This window comes from Microcaecilia unicolor, chromosome 14 (genome assembly GCF_901765095.1).
Source record: "Microcaecilia unicolor chromosome 14, aMicUni1.1, whole genome shotgun sequence".
Classification (NCBI taxonomy): domain Eukaryota; kingdom Metazoa; phylum Chordata; class Amphibia; order Gymnophiona; family Siphonopidae; genus Microcaecilia; species Microcaecilia unicolor.
The window spans coordinates 3,106,732-3,123,958 of NC_044044.1; the positions used below are offsets into that span (position 1 = coordinate 3,106,732).

The following is a 17,227-nucleotide window of genomic DNA, read 5'->3' on the forward strand; positions in this document are numbered from 1 at the left end:
GAAGGTTTCAGTGTATTATCAACGATGACACCCAAATCCCTTTCTTGGTCCGTAACTCCTAACGTGGAACCTTGCATGATGTAGCTATAATTCGGGTTCTTTTTTCCCATATGCATCACCTTGCACTTGTTCACATTAAAGGTCATCTGCCATTTAGCCGCCCAGTCTCTCAGTCTTGTAATGTCCTTCTGTAATTTTTCACAATGCTCTCGCGAGTTAATGACTTTGAATAACTTTTTGTGTCATCAGCAGATTTAATTACCTCGCTGGTTACTCCAATCTCTAAATCATTTATAAATATATTAAAAAGCAGCGGTCCTAGCACTGACCCCTGAGGAACCCCACTAACTACCATTCTCCATTGTGAATACTGCCCATTTAACCCCACTCTCTGTTTCCTATCCTTCAACCAGTTTTTAATCCACAATAGGACATTTCCTCCTATCCCATGACCTCCAATTTCCTCTGTAGCCTTTCATGAGGTATCTTATCAAACGCCTTTTGAAAATCCAGATACACAGTATCAACCGGCTCCCCTTTGTCCACAAGTCCCATGAGTGGGAAAGCGCGGGGTACAAATGTAACAAAAATAAAAAAATAAATGTTTGTTTACTCCTCAGTAATCCATGTCCTTGGATGTTCTCTGTAATTTTGTTTTTAATAATAGCCTCTACCATTTTCCCTGGCACCGATGTCAGACTCATCAATCTATAATTTCCCGGATTTCCCCTGGAACCTTTTTTAAAAAATTGGCGTTATATTGGCCACTTTCCAATCTTCCGGTACCACGCCCGATTTTAAGGATAAATTGCATATCACTAACAAAAGCTCTACAAGCTCATTTTTTCGTTTTATCAGTACTCTAGGATGTATACCATCCGGTCCAGGAGATTTTCTACTCTTCAGTTTGCTGAACTGCCCCATTACGTCCTCCAGGTTTACTGTGAATTCAGTAAGTTTCTCTGACTTGTCCGCTTGAAATACCATTTCCAACACCGGTTTCCCACCCAAATCTTCCTCGGTGAAGACTGAAGGAAAGAATTCATTCAATCTCTCTGCTACATCTTTGTCATCCTTGATGGCCCCTTTTACCCCTCGGTCATTCAGCGGCCCAACCAATTCTCTTGCCGGCTTACTGCTTTTAATATACCGAAAAAAATTTTTTTTAGTATGTTTTTTGCCTCTAATGCTATCTTTTTTTTTTTTTCATAATCCCTCTTGGCCTTCTTTATCTGCGCCTTGCATTTGCTTTGACACTCCTTATGGAGGAGTGGCCTAGTGGTTAGGGTGGTGGACTTTGGTCCTGGGGAACTGAGGAACTGAGTTCGATTCCCGGCACAGGCAGCTCCTTGTGATTCTGAGCAAATCACTTAACCCTCCATTGCCTGCCGCATTGAGCCTGCCATGAGTGGGAAAAAGTGCGGGGTACAAATGTAATAAAATAAAAAATAAATAAAATAAAATTATGTTGCTTCTTGTTATTTTCAGATGGTTCCTTCCATTTTCTGAAGGCGTTTCTTTTAGCCCTAATAGCTTCCTTCACCTCACTTTTCAACCACGCCGGCTGTCTTTTGGACTTCCGTCTTTCTTTTGTAATTCGCGGAATATGTTTGGCCTGGCCTCTAGGATGGTACTTTTGAACAGCATCCACGCCTGTTGTACAGTTTTTACCCTCTCAGTTGCCCCTCTAAGTTTTTTTTTTTTACCGTTCTCATTCTATCATAGTCTCCTTTTTTAAAGTTAAATGCTAACGTATTTGACTTCCTATATATAGTTACTTCAAGGTTGATATCAAAACTGTTCATATTATGATCACTGTTATCAAGCGGTCCCAGTACCATAACGTCCCTCACTAGATCATGCGCTCCACTAAGGACCAAGTCTAGAATTTTTCCTTCTCTTGTCGTTTCCTGCACCAGCTGCTCCATAAAGCTGTCCTTGATTTCATCAAGGAATTGTACCTCTCTAATGTGTCCCAATGTTACATTTACCCAGTCTATATTTGGGTAATTGAAGTCACTCATTATTATCGCATTGCCCATTTTGTTTGTGTCTCTGATTTCTTTTATCAATTCTTCATCTACCTGCTCATCTTGGCGAGGCGGACGGTAGTACACTCCTATCACCGTCCTTTCCCCTTTTATACATGGAATTTCAACCCACAATGATTCAAATGTGTGATTTGTGTCCTGCTGAATTTGTAATCTATCTGAGTCAAGGCTCTCGTTAATATACAATGCTACCTCTCCACTAGTCTGGTCCAGCCTATCACTACGATGTACTTTGTACCCCGGTATGACAGTGTCCCATTGGTTATCCTCCTTCCACCAGGTCTCAGTAATGCCTATTATGTCCAATTTTTCGTTTAGTGCAATATATCCAACTCTCCCATCTTATTTCTTAGACTCCTAGCATTTGCATATAGACATTTCAGAGTATGTTTTTTGTTCCTATTTGCATGATGCTTAGTGCTTGACACTATTGATTTGCCATCTTTTGTCTGATCTGTAGTTGTATTTAAGGACACCTGGCCTACCATGGTCTTTTGTGTAACCTCACTATCCAGAAACCCTATCTTCCCTGTTTGTGAGGTATCCTTGCAAGATACCTTATCCCGAACCATGCGCTGTTGTGCGACTGTCAGCCTTTCCCCCATATCTAGTTTAAAAGCTGCTCTATCTCTTTTTTTGAATGCCGACGCCAGCAGCCTGGTCCCACCCTGGTTAAGATATAGAGGCAGACAGTTATAAGAAAAAGCTTTAAAGAGAGAGAAATGTTTTAAAACACAGGGAACCTTAGCCACCAAACACATCATGTAAAGTTTGCCTTTTTGCGGATGATACCAAGATTTGTAACAGAGTGGACACCCTGGAGGGAGTGGAAAACATGAAAAAGGATCTGCAGAAGCTAGAAGAATGGTGTAAGGTTTGGCAATTAAAATTCAATGCAAAGAAATGCAAAGTGATGCACTTAGGGAGTAGAAATCCACAGGAGACGTGTGTTAGGCGGTGAGAGTCTGATTTGAACAGGCAGGGAGAGGGATCTTGGGGTGATAGTATCTGAGGATCTGAAGGCAACGAAACTGTGACAAGGCGGTGGCCGTAGACAGAAGTTTGCTAGGATGTATAGAGAGAGGTTTGACCAACAGAAGAAAGGAGGTGTTGATGCCCCTGTACAAGTCATTGGTGAGGCCCCACCTGGAGTATTGTGTTTAGTTTTGGAGGCCGTATCTTGCTAAGGATGTAAAAAGAATTAAAGCGGTGCAAAGAAAAGCTACAAAAATGGTATGGGATTTGCGTTACAAGACATATGAGGAGAGACTTGCTGACCTGAACATGTAAACCTTGGCGGAAATAAGAACCCGAATTATAGCTGCGTCATGCAAGGTTCCATGTTAGGAGTTACAGACCAAGAAAGGGATCTGGGTGTCGTTGTCGATAATACACTGAAACCTTCTGCTCAGTATGCTGCTGCGGCTAGGAAAGCGAATAGAATGTTGGGCATTATTAGGAAAGGTATGGAAAACAGGTGTGAAGATGTTGTAATGCCATTGTATTGCTCCATGGTGCGACCGCCTCTTGAGTATTGTGTTCAATTCTGGTCGGCGCATCTCAAGAAAGATATAGTAGAATTGGAAAAGGTGCAGTGAAGGGCGACTAAAATGATAGCTGGGATGGGATGACTTCCCTATGAAGAAAGACTAAGGAGGCTAGGGCTTTTTAGCTTGGAAAAGAGACGGCTGAGGGGAGACATGATAGAGGTATATAAAATAATGAGTGGAGTGGAACAGGTGAATGTGAAGCGTCTGTTCAAGCTTTCCAAAAATACTAGGACTAGGGGGCATGCAATGAAACTACAGTGTAGTAAATTTAAAACAAATCGGAGAAAAGTTTTCTTCACCCAACGCATAATTAAACTGTGGAATTCGTTGCCGGAGAACGTGGTGACGGTGGTTAGCGTAGCAAAGTTTAAAAAGGGGTTAGACGGTTTCTACTACTACTATAAATCACTTTTATAGTGCTACCAGTCGTATGCAGCGCTTTACAATTGAACATGAAGAGATCCAGAGAAGGTTTTTTGAGGAGCGGGGCGACTAAAGGACAAGTCCATAAACCACTATTAAATGTACCTTGGAAAAATCCACAATTCCAGAAATAACATGTATAGAATATTTGTACGTCTGGGAAGCTTGCCAGGTGCCCTTGGCCTGGATTGTCCGCTGTCGGAGGCAGGATGCTGGGCTCGATGGACCCTTGGTCTTTTCCCAGTGTGGCATTACTTATGTACTTATGAAAGGAGAAACGGGTGATATGATACCTTTCAAATATTTGAATGTCTGTATTAATCCACAAACTAACCTTTTCTGGAGATTGGAAGGCGGTAGAACTAGAGGACATGAAATGAGGTTGAAGGCAGACTCAAGAAAAATGTCAGGAAATATTTTTTCACAGAGAGAGTGGTGGATACTTGGAATGCCCTCCCGCAGGAGGTGGTGGAGATGAAAACGGTAACAGAATTAAAAAATGTGTGGGATAAACATAAAGGAATTTTGTTCAGAAGGAATGGATCCTCAGAAGCTTAGCGGAGATTGGGTAACAGCACCACTGGTGGGAGGTGGGGCTAGTGCTGGACAGACTTCTACGGTCTATGCCCTGAAAATGGCAGATACAAATCAAGGTCAGGTATACACATAAAGTAGCACATATGAATTTATCTTGTTGGGCAGACTGGATGGACCGTACAAGTCTTTCTCTGCCGTCATCTACTATGTTACTATGTTAGGAGGGTCTGGCAGTTAAAATTTAATGAAAAAACACAAAGAGGAAAATAATAAATCAACAGTACCTCTCTAATAAATAACTTATAATTAGGTATTTTAAATACTAAATAAAATGAATAATATGAAGTGTACAGTGATAAACTCAAACTATAATGTGGATAAACATAATATAGTTTTAAGAAGTGCTTAGCTTTCTCCCTAGGCACACAACAGAAGGTGCCACTGTCCTTTCACCATAGACATTTGAGAGATACAGCACCTGAGTTGGACTTTACAAAGTATGCTAAATTGTGGAGTGAGGACTTGAACACTACTATCACTACAGCAGTGTTTAAAGTGCATGTACTGGCGCTGCGGAAATATACAAGGATATGATTGCATTGGGAACTCCAGTACAAATTTGCTTTATGGGCGTTTATTTCTCCATGACGAGCCTTCCATATGGGATTGTCGTTGGATGGAGCATGCCCGAAATGTTGAGCGGAGGGAGAGACATTAGGACATATGGTCTGGTCTTGTCCACAGATAGTAATATTTTGGAAAAATCTGCTAAAGCAGATATCGGCTTTGTGGGCAACTGGTTGGCACTATGATCTAGCGCTTTTGTTTGGCCATCCCCGACTGGGCCCACCAGTGCCTCGAGGATTTAAAGACTTTGTGTTGCGGGCTACTATTATTGCTAAGAAAATTATTCTTACACAGTGGATTACAAACCAGACGCCATCCATGCAACAATGGCATGCTCAGATGATATTCCTATTATGACTGGAGAGATTGGAAGTGTACAATGCAACCCCTGAGGAAATCTCAAGGTTTCAATGCAGATGGTCCCTATTTTGGGAGACTTTCACTCCTGCCGCCAGAAGACAGTTTCTGAACTTCTGACATTTTACAAGGGATTCATGCATGAGGCTGTAATTTGTTAGTAATATGATGTATAGATTAGAGAAGGAATGGGGGTGGGATGAATAGGTAAGGATGGGGGGAGGGGAGGGATGCTTTCTCTTTTCCACCTTTGTAAAAAGTGTCACTGTTTATTACTTTGATTGCTGCTTGCAAAGTTAATAAAAAAGATTTGAATATAATATATTTGTGAGGGACATTACTGAAGGGTTAGAAGGGAAACTTTGCGAATGAGTGAATACCCTGGAAGGAGTAGAAACCATGAGTAGGGATCTCCAAACATTGGAAGAATGATCAAAGGTCTGGCAGTTAAAATGTAATGCAAAGAAATGCAGAGTGATTCACTTGGGGGTGCAGAAATCCAAAGGAGATGTACCAGATAGGAGGAGAGAGATTAGTAAGCTTGGCTCAGGAGAGGGATCTGGGTGTCCAAGGATCTCAAGGCGACGAAACAATGCGACTAGGTGGTGGCCGCGGCCAGAAGGATGCTAGGTTGCATTTAGAGGTGTATATCCAGCAGAAGAAAGGAGGTGTTGATGTCTCTGTACAAGTTGTTGTTGAGGCCTCACTTGGAGTATTGTGTTCAGTTTTGGAGGCTGTATCTGGCTAAGGATGTAAATAGACTTGAAGCAGTTCAGAGAAAAGTGACAAAAATGGTATGGGGTTTGAGAAGCAAGACATACGAGGAGAGTCTTGCTGACCTGAAAATGTAGGCCCAGGATTAAAGGAGAAACCGGGGTGATATGGTACAGACATTCAGTTATTTGAAAGGTATAAATCCGCAGACAAACATTTTCCATAGATGGGAAAGTGGTATAACTAGAGGACATGAATTGAGGTTGAAAGGGGGCCGACTTGGGAATAATGCCGAGAAATATTTTTTCTAAGGGTGGTAGGTACCTGGAATGCCCTTCTGCGGAAGGTGGTGGAGATGCAAATGGTAATGGAATTCAAAAATGTGTAGGATGAACACAAAGGAATCCTGTTTAGAAGGAATGAATCCAAAGAAGCTTAGCAAAGGTTAGGTAGCAACACCGCTAATTGGGAAGCAAAGCCAGCGCTGGGCAAGACTTCTACAGTCTGTGCTCTGATCATGGCTGAATGGATTTGGGTGGGCTGCAGTGGAGCTTTTCAGGGTCTTGACAACTTCAGAAATGTAGAAAAAGGACAGTGCTGGGCAGACCTCTACAGTCTGTGCCCTGAAAATTGCAAGAACAAATCAAGATCAGGTATACACATATGAAGTATCACAATATACCATATGTAATGAGTTTATCTTGTTGGGCAGACTGGATGGACTGTATAGATCTTTATGTGCCATCATCTACTATGTTATTGTGTAAGCCTCTAGAGACCGTGCACACAATCTGACCACAGTTCCTTGCCCCTCAACTGAATAAGTAATGTAATTTTCCTGTTTGTCAGACCAAGAATCTTGTTCTCCATAATAACCCACAGACACACTATTATTTGTTGTTGTTGTAGTAGGTTCCCTGTTACTCTGTAATCCTGTTGATTATAGTTCTCTATTTGGTTTGTTATCCTAGTAAGTCCTTCATTACGCTATAAACCTGTTGATCGCAGTTCCTTATTACAGTGTAAACCATAGAACCAAACTCGATTTGGATAATGTGGGATGCAAGACTAAATAAATGGAAAATAGCGAAAAGCATAGACAAGACAGTGAAGGGCCAGTTTTGCTGCAGTGGAGCGATGGCAGACATATTAGGGATCATGTGGGTTCAGATGGGAATGCTTTTGAGATAAAATAGACTTTAAGAAGGCCTTTAAACCTAAATAACGATAGTTCCTTCCTTAAATCAAGTGGGATACTATTCCCAAGGGTAGGAGAGATAACTGAGATCACTGACCTGGTGGCTTATTGGCAAGTGCTCACTGCTACACACAAAACCTTGATTTGAATCCAGGATCAGGACGCTGCTGCTGTGCCTGGGGCTGTTGTAGAAGCAGCATTCATAGCCTATAGGGGATGAGAGAGTCTCGGCTATCATTCATTAGCAACGCTTGTGGGTAGATTATAATCCCAAATTTTGCATTCTCTGGGAGAACCATGATACAACCCTTGGTTCAAAATCATTTGGTTGCTGGACTAAGTTGAATGGAATGGGATATTAAAAGATTAGAAATTTAAAAAAAAATTAAAAATAGGGTGCCTCTGATCCATGAATGTTGTTGCCAGCCATTCAAAGCAATTCCCAGTGCCTCATAGAGGTGGTTCTCCCTAGATACCAGAAAGATTTAAAAACAAAAACATTTTGTCCTTGTATTTATATTGGTGACTGCTTTCTTTTCATCTCACTTGCCTTTCTCCTGTAGCTACAAGAAGGTACCACAAGGGCTGGAGGGCCTGGGAGTCGCTTCAAGGGCAAACACTCCCTAGATAGCGATGAAGAGGATGATGAGGAAGCAGGGGATTCCCAAAAATATGACATCTTGTCATCAGAGGATGTAGAGGGTAAGCCTGAAAAAAAATGGATAACGGGGAATGTGGATATCAGTTCCTTGGTTTTCATTAATGTTCCAGGTACCCCCAGTCCTGTCAGTTTAAGAAGAGGTATCAGATCTGAATAGCAAAGCTGCGTTATTGTTATGGAGTCTCCCACTTTTCAGTGATGCATTTAGTAACATCTGCTGAATTTTATTTTATTAGCTTTTACAATTCAACGTATAGTTATAGAGTAATATTCAGTCACTTGAAATTGTAGATTTTTTTTTTAAAAACATGATATTCATCTGCATGATTATGTCAAATGAGAATTACTATTGGGTCAATATTCAAAATAAATTAAGTGGGCAGAAGAGGCTTTGGTCAAATAGCTGCGCGGGTGCTGGCACTGAAAATCAGCCAGCATCCACATATCTTCTGAGTAGAGCTGATAAGTACTATACTGTTCCCCTCCTTGATCAAGCACACCTTCCTAACCCCTCCCACCATCAAGTACTCACTCCTGAAACCACAATCCTACCTGTAGGCTTCCTTGAGCCTACCTTATGCTCCCTGGCGGTCCAGTGGGGGTAATAACAGGGAGGAACAGTCCCTATTTACTCTTGCTCTTTATATTAGTCTAATATCCCTAGTACCTTAGCAAGTTTTAATCAATTAAAAATTTCACAATTACTAAGGTGCAGTCCAGCAGAGAGAGGGTTGCTAACTGATTTTTTGCATTGTGTGTCACATGTATGAGTATCTCCCAGTTGGCGAAAGGTTATGTGTGTGTGCTCAGTGCAAAGAGCTCCTGGCTTTCACAGAATGGGTCTGGTCTCTTGAAACTAGAATGGCAGACTTGGAGAAGCTGAGTCAAATAGAGAGGTTTATAGAGGAGACCTACAATGACATAGTAGAGAAGTCCTACCTCCAGTCTGGTAGCCCCTATGCTGCCTTGGAGGAGGAAGGTCACCTGGTGAAGCAGGAAGCAATCTTTTAGCCAGGACCTCTCCCAGGGGATGCAGTATCCTTTCACACTGAGGATGTCTCCAAGGGTGTCTGCCCAGGAGGAAAGGATTAGGTCAGCTGTTGTAATTGCTGATTTAGTTATTAGGCTGATGGATGTGAGAATCACTTGGTTATGTGCCTGCTTGGTACGAAGGTGGCAGATATCACTCGTCCCCTAGATAGGATTTTAGATGGTGCTGGGGAGGAGCCAGCTGTCTTAGTTCATGTGGGTGCTAAAGATATAGGAAAATTTGGGAGTGAGGTTCTGGAAGTCAAATGTAGGCTCTTAGCTAGAAAGCTGAAATCGTGGTCCTCCAAGGTAGCGTTTTCAGAAATGCTCTCAGTTCCACACGCAGGACCCAAGAGGCAGGCAGAGCTCCAGTCTCAGTGTGTGGTTCGGATGTGATTTAGGTTTTGTTAGGAACTAGACAACATTCTAGGAAAGGTGGCGTCTATTCTGAAAGGATGGACTCCACGTTAACCAGGATGGAACCAGGCTGCTGGCGTTAATGTTTAGAAAAAGAGCAGCTTTTAAACTAGAAAGACCCGGGGGGGGGGGGGGGGGGGAGTTGACGGAACACATGGTTTGGAGTGAGGTATACTTGAAAGATACTATCAAAACAGGACATTTCTAGAATCCCGACAGAGGTTACAACAAATGAGAACGAAAGCCAGGAGTGTTAAAGGGGAGAGCAAAGTAAAGGTTGAAACGTTTCCCTGTCAACTTCTAAGCAGCTTGTAGATGCAAGGAGAAACCACAATTTAAAGTCTGCCTAAATGCAAGAAGCCTAAGAAATAAGATTGGAGTCTTGTCAGTCATTTAAAAAAAGCAATGTGGCAGCAAGAGTGTCAGCGGGGAGTGGGCAGAAAAGACTGGGGATCTTTCCTGCCCCAGAGAATCCACTAAACCACCAGGGTTGCTTGAGGTATGTGCTGGGAGGGCACCCTGCATTTTGGGGGAGGAGAGGCAAAGCTTAGATTGCAATCATGTCCACAGGGACCCTGCAAGACCTGGGTCCATTCCCATGGACTCGGGTCCATCCCCGCAACCTGGAGGGGATCCCAGTGGGAATTCCACCATCTCCACTCCCGTGTAACTCTCTACTCCATGACAGATATGGAGTTTTCCTCCAGGAACTTGTCCAAACCTTTTTTAAACCCAGATATGCTAACCATTGTTACTACATCCTCCGGCAAAGAGTTCCAGAGCTTAACTATTTGTTGAGTGAAAAAAATGTTTCCTTCTATTTGTTTTAATAGTGATTCCATGTAACTTCATTGAGTGTTCCCTAGTCCTTGTACTTTTTGAAAGAGTAAAAAATTGATTCACTTGTACTCGTTCTACACCACTCAGGAATTTTAGACCTCAATCACATCTCCCCTCAGCCTTCTCTTTTCCATCCCCTTTATCGTTTTGGTCTCTGTTCTTTGAACCTTTTCTAACTTTGCTATATCTCTTTTTTATGAGATATGGCAACCAGAACTGAACACAATACTCAAGGTGAGGTCACACCATGGAGCAACATAACCACTGGCAAGTCAGAAGTAAAGCATTGATAAAGACGGCTAAAAGAGAATATGAAGAGAAAATTGCGCAGAGGCTAAAACTCACAATAAAAACGTTTTCAGGTACATCAGAAGCAGAAAGCCTATGAGGCAATCTGTGGGACCATTAGATCATGAAGGAGCAAAAGGGGCACTAATGGATGGACAAAGCCATAGCGGAGAAACTGAATGAATTCTTTGCTTTGGTCTTTATGGATGAAAATGCTGGGAATTATTAGGAAAGGTTTGGTAAATAAGACCAAAAATACTATAATATCTCTGTATCACTCCATGGTGTGACCTCACCTTGAGTATTGCATTCAGTTCTGGTTGCCGTATCTCAGAAAAGATATGACGGAATTAGAAAAGGTTCATAGAAGAGCGACCAAAATGATAAAGGGGGTGGAACTCCTCTCAGAAGAAAGGCTAAAGAGGTTAGGGCTCTTCAGCTTGGAAAAGAGATAGCTGAGGAGAGATATGATTGAGGTCTACAAAATCCTGAGTGGTGTAGAATGAGTAGAAGTGAATTGATTTTGTACTCGTTCCAAAAGTACAAAGACTAGGGGATACTCAAGGAAGTTACATGGAAATACTTTTAAAACCATAAGGAAGAAATATGTTTTCACTTAATGAATAGTTAAGCTCTGGAACTCTTTGCCGGTGGATATAGTAACAGTTGTTAGAGTATCTGGGTTTAAAAAAGGTTTGGACAAGTTCCTGGAGGAAAAGTCCATAGTCTGCTATGGAGACAGACATGGGGAAGCTACAGCTTGCCCTGGGATTGGTAGCATGAAATGTTGCCACTATTTGGGTTTCTGTCAGATACTTGTGACCTGGAAACAAGATACTGGGCTAGACTGACCATTGATCTGACCCAGTATGGCTATTCTTATGTTTTTATCCTTTTCCTAATAATTCCTAGCATCCTGTTTGCTTTTTTGACCGCTGCCATACACTGGGCAGAAGATTTCAGTGTATTGTCTACAATGACACGTAGATCTTTTTCTTGGGTGCTAACTCTCAAGGTGGACCCTAGCATTAGGTAACTTATGATTTGAATTATTGTTGTCAATATGCATCACTTTGCATTTGTCTACATTAAATTTCATCTGCCATTTGTATGCCTGGTCTTCCAATTTTCTAAGGACTTCCTGCAATATTTAGTTTGCATATGTTTTGACAACCTTGAATAGTTTTGTGTCATCTGCAGATTTAATCACCTCAATTGTTGTTCCAATTTCCAGAGCATTTATAAATATATTAAATGTCACCGGTCCCAGTACAGATCCCTGGGGCACTCCACTATTCAACCTTCTCTATTGAGAAAAATAACCATTCAACCCTACCTTCTGTTTTCTGTCCAATAACCAATTCTATAGTCCACAAAAGAACATTGCCTCCTATCCCATGACTCTTTAATTTTCTCAGGAGTCTCTCATGAAGAACTTTGTCAAAAGCTTTCTGAAAATATATATTCACTACATCAACCAGCTCACGTTTATCGACATGTTCATTCATGCCTTCAAAGAAATGAAGCAAATTATTGCTGCGATCATCAGCTTCGGTACCGGGGGTGCTTGCGGCGGCTGGCTCCCCAACCGTGGTGAGGTCTCTGATGCCGGTGCCGCTTGTGGTATCGGCTTCGCCTGTATCGGTGCCAGTGCTGTGTGCAGTGTCTGCTTCGGCGACCACCCGGGGGCGTCGTCTGTGGAACGAGCTTCATCGCCGCCGGTGCGGGAGTCTTCTTCTCGACCCCGCCATCGAGGACGTAGTACCTCGGCGTCGAGACGGGCTCAGATTGGGGCTGCAGTCAGGGAACTGGTGTCCGATACCAAGGGGGAAGACTCGTGGGAAGCAGATATTTCTCGGACGAGGAGTCTTGTAGTCTTCCCTCTGATCCCACTCCTTCACCAGAGAGGAAGCTTTCTCCTCCCGAGAGCTTGTCCTTCTTCTCTTTTGTACGGGAAATGTCTACGGCCATTCCCTTCCCAGTGGTTACTGAGGATGAGCCCAGGGCTGAGATGTTCGAGGTCCTGGACTATCCTTTGCCACCTAAGGAATCATCCACTGTTCCTCTGCATAATGTCCTTAAGCAGACATTGCTGACGAACTGGGCGAAACTGTTATCTAATCCCCACATTCCCAAAAAGATTGAGTCCCAGTATAGGATCCATGGGGACCCAGAGTTGATGAAGACCCAGTTGCCTCATGACTCTGGCATTGTGGATTCTGCTCTCAAGAAAGCCAGGAGTTCTCGGGATTGTGCCTCGGCGCTCCCAGGGCGTGAATCGAGAACTCTAGACTCTTTTAGGAGGAAGGCCTATCATTCTGCTATGCTCATGCCCAAGATTCAGTCCTACCAGCTCTACATGAGCATCCACTTGTGGAACAATGTGCGGCAGCTGGCGGACTTGGTTGAAAAGCTCCCATCGGAGCAGGCCAAGCCTTTTCAGGAGGTGGTCAGGAAGCTGAAGGCGTGTAGGAAATTCCTGTCCAGGGGTGCCTACAACACTTTCGATGTTGCATCCAGGGCCGCTGCTCAAGGGATAGTGATGCGCAGACTCTCATGGCTGCGTGCCTCTGACCTGGAAAATAGAGTCCAGCAGGGGATTGCGGATTCTCCTTGCCGGGGGGATAACATTTTCGGTGAGAAGGTCGAACAAGTGGCCGAGCAGCTTCACCAGTGGGACACCGCCTTCGACAAACTCTCCCACCGGATGCTTTCAGCATCTACCTCATCAGGTAGACATTTTTATGGGGGAAGGAGGAATGTTCCCTATGTTTCTAATAGGTGTAGGTACAATCCACCTTCTCGCTAGCCTGCTCAGGCTAAGCCTCAGCGTGCTCGTTCACGTCAACAGCATGCGCCTCAACAGGCCCCTGCAGCTCCCCAGTAAAAGCAAGGGACGTGCTTTTGACTGGCTCCAGGCGAGCATAGCCAACATAAAAGTGTCCGTGCCGGACGATCTACCAGTTGGGGGAAGGTTAAAAGTTTTTCACCAAAGGTGGCCTCTCTTAACCTCCGACCGGTGGGTTCTTCAAATAGTCCGGCTGGGATACTCCCTCAATTTGATATCAAAACCTCCAAATTGCCCTCCGGGAGCTCAGTCTTTCAGCTTCCAGCCCAGGCAGGTACTTGCAGAGGAACTCTCCGCCCTTCTCATCGCCAATGCGGTCGAGCCCGTGCCACCGGGGCAGGAAGGGCTGGGATTCTATTCCAGGTACTTCCTTGTGCAAAAGAAAACAGGGGGAATGCGTCCCATCCTAATGGCCTTGACCAAATATCTGGTCCGAGAAAAGTTCAGGATGCTTTCCCTGGACACCCTCCTTCCCATGATTTAGGAAAACGATGGACTTAAAGAATGCTTATACTCACAGCTCACCGGCAGTATCTTCGATTCCGTCTGGGGACACGGCATTTCCAGTATTGTGTGCTACCCTTTGGTCTCGCCTCTGCGCCCAGGGTGTTTACAAAATGCCTGGTGGTGGTAGTGGCGTCGCTGCGCAGATTGGGAGTGCAAGTGTTCCCTTATCTCGACGATTGGCTGGTGAAGAACACCTCGCAGGCAGGAACTCTGCAGTCCAAGCAGATGACTATTCAACTCCTGGAGCTACTAGGGTTGTGATAAATTACCCAAAGTCCCACCTTCTTCCAGTTCAAAGACTAGAATTCATAGGAGCTCTGCTGGATTCCCAGACTGCTCATGCCTACCTCCCCGAGGTGAGGGCAGACAACCTTCTGTCTCTTGTTTCCCGGGTCCAAGCGTCTCAGCAGATCACAGCTCGGCAGATGTTGAGACTGCTAGGCCACATGGCCTCCGCAGTTCATGTGACGCCCATGGCCCGTCTTCGCATGAGATCAGTTCAATGGACCCTAGCTTCCCAGTGGTTTCAAGCTGCCGGGGATCTAGAGGACACGATCCAGCTGTCCATGGGGTTTCTCAAATCCCTTCATTGGTGGACAATTCAATCCAATTTGATCTTGGGACGTCCATTTCAAATTCCTCAGCCACAAAAAGTGCTGACGACGGATGCGTCTCTCGGGTGGGAAGCTCATGGGCTTCACACTCAAGGATGTTGGTCCCTCCAGGAATCAGGTCTTCAGATCAATCTCCTGGAGTTGCGAGCGGTCTGGAACGCTCTAAAGGCTTTCAGAGATCGACTGTCCAATCAAATTATTCAAATTCAGACAGACAATCAGGTTGCCATGTAGTACATCAACAAGCAGGGGGGCACCGGATCTCGCCCCCTGTGTCAGGAAGCCGTCCAGATGTGGCTTTGGGCTCACCAGTATGGCATGTTTCTCCAAGCCACGTATCTGCAGGCGTAAACAACAGTCTGGCCGACAGGTTGAGCAGGATCATGCAACCTCACGAGTGGTCTCTCAACTCGAGAGTGGTACGTCAGATCTTCCAAGCGTGGGGTACCCCCTTGGTTGATCTCTTTGCTACCCAGACCAATCACAAGGTCCCTCAGTTCTGTTCCAGACTTCAGGCCCACGGCAGACTAGCGTCAGATGCCTTTCTCCTTTATTGGGGTAAGGGCCTCCTGTACGCGTATCCTCCCATACCTTTGGTGGAGAAGACTTTGCTGAAACTCAAGCAGGATCGCGGAACCATGATTCTGATTGCGCCCTTCTGGCTGTGCCAGATCTGGTTCACTGTTCTTCTGGAGAACCGTGGAGATTGGAGTGTTTTCCAACCCTCAACTCTCAGAACAAGGGGGCACTTCTGCATCCCAACCTCCAGTCCCTGGGCCTCACGGCCTGGACGTTGAGAGCGTAGACTTTGCCTCCTTGGGTCTGTCGGAGGGGGTCTCCCAGATCCTGCTTGCTTCCAGGAAAGATTCTACTAAAAAGAATTACTCTTTTAAATGGAGGAGGTTTGTCGTCTGGTGTGACAGCAAGGCCCTAGACCCTCGCTCTTGTCCTGCACAGACCCTGCTTGAATACCTTCTCCACTTATCTGAGTCTGGTCTTAAGACCAACTCCGTAAGAGTTCATCTTAGTGCAATTAGTGCTTATCATTACTGTGTAGAAGGTAAGCCTATCTCTGTACAGCCTTTAGTTGTTCGCTTCATGAGAGGCTTGCTGTTGTCTAAGCCCCCTGTCAAACCTCCGCCAGTGTCATGGGATCTCAATGTCGTTCTCACCCAACTGATGACACCTCCTTTTGAGCCACTGAATTCCTGCCATCTGAAGTACTTGACCTGGAAGGTCATTTTCTTGGTGGCTGTCACTTCAGCTCATAGGGTCAGTGAGCGCCAAGCCTTGGTAGCCCATGCTCCATATACTAAATTTCATCATAACAGAGTAGTCCTCCACACTCACCCTAAGTTCTTGCCCAAGGTGGTGTTGGAGTTCAATCTGAACCAGTCAGCTGTCTTGCCAACATTCTTTCCCCATCCTCATACCCGCCCTGCTGAACGTCAGTTGCACACATTGGACTGCAAGTGAGCATTGGCCTTCTATCTGGAGCAGACAAGCCCATTCAAACAGTCCGCCCAAATGTTTGTTTCTTTTGATCCCAATAGAAGGGGAGTGGCTGTCGGGAAACACACCATTTCAAATTGGCTAGCAGATTGCATTTCCTTCACTTATGCCCAAGCTGAGCTGACTCTGGAGGATCATGTCACGGCTCATAGTGTTAGAGCCATGGCAGCGTCAGTGGCCCACTTGAAGTCAGCCACTATAGAAGTGATTTGCAAGGCTGTGACGTGGTCATCAGTCCACACATTCACATCTCATTACTGCCTTCAGCAGGATACCTGACGTGATAGTCGGTTCGGGCAGTCGGTGCTGCAGAATTTGTTTGGGGAGTAGAATCCAACTCCCCCCTAGGCCCATTTTTGTTCTGTTCCAGGCTGCACTCTCAGTTGTTGTTTTTCAGGTCAATCTATGTTATGTCCTCGCTGTTGCGAGGCCCAATTGACTTTCTTTTGTTGTTTTGAGTGAGCCTGGTGGCTATGGATGCCCATATGTGAGAACAAGCAGCCTGCTTGTCCTCGGAGAAAGTGAAGTTACTTACCTGTAGCAGGTATTCTCCGAGGACAGCAGGCTGCTTGTTCTCACCAACCCGCCCACCTCCCATTTGGCGTTGTCTCTTCCCTTGTCTTTGCTTGTAATTTGACTGAGGCACGTTCGCGCTTCGGGCGGGAAGACGGTCGCGCATGCGCGGTGTGTGCGTGTACGCGCGAGGGCTCTGCAAACTTTGTTGCTGGGAAGATTCGGTGCCTGGGGCTGCCGTCGGACGTCACCCATATGTGAGAACAATCAGCCTGCTGTCCTCGGAGAATACCTGCTATAGGTAAGTAACTTCGCTTACCATGCCAAAACATAAAAAGCACCAAGGGCTTCCAAAAAAATGGGGATTGAAGTCTTTAATCATATGTTGAAGAAACAGTACTTGAATGGACCCGACACGGTCCATGTTTCGGCGCACAGCGCCTGCCTCAGGGGTCGCAAGAAACAGCAGACAACATGCGGCGGTATTGTAAAGACAATACAGTTAAGAAGATCAATGAACTGCAACGCTGTGTGATCCCCT

The 17,227-nt window shown here is 44.8% G+C and overlaps 1 protein-coding gene across 1 annotated transcript in view; it reads left to right on the forward strand.

Moving 5' to 3' along the window:
• The window catches only part of LOC115456981 (CD2 antigen cytoplasmic tail-binding protein 2-like), an 88,420-nt gene that overhangs the window by 16,814 nt on the left and 54,379 nt on the right, over positions 1 to 17,227 (forward strand). Inside the window, exon 3 of the mRNA XM_030186404.1 lies at positions 8,021 to 8,159. Coding sequence (XP_030042264.1) covers positions 8,021 to 8,159 — 139 coding nt within the window. The remainder of the gene's footprint in view (positions 1 to 8,020; positions 8,160 to 17,227) is intronic.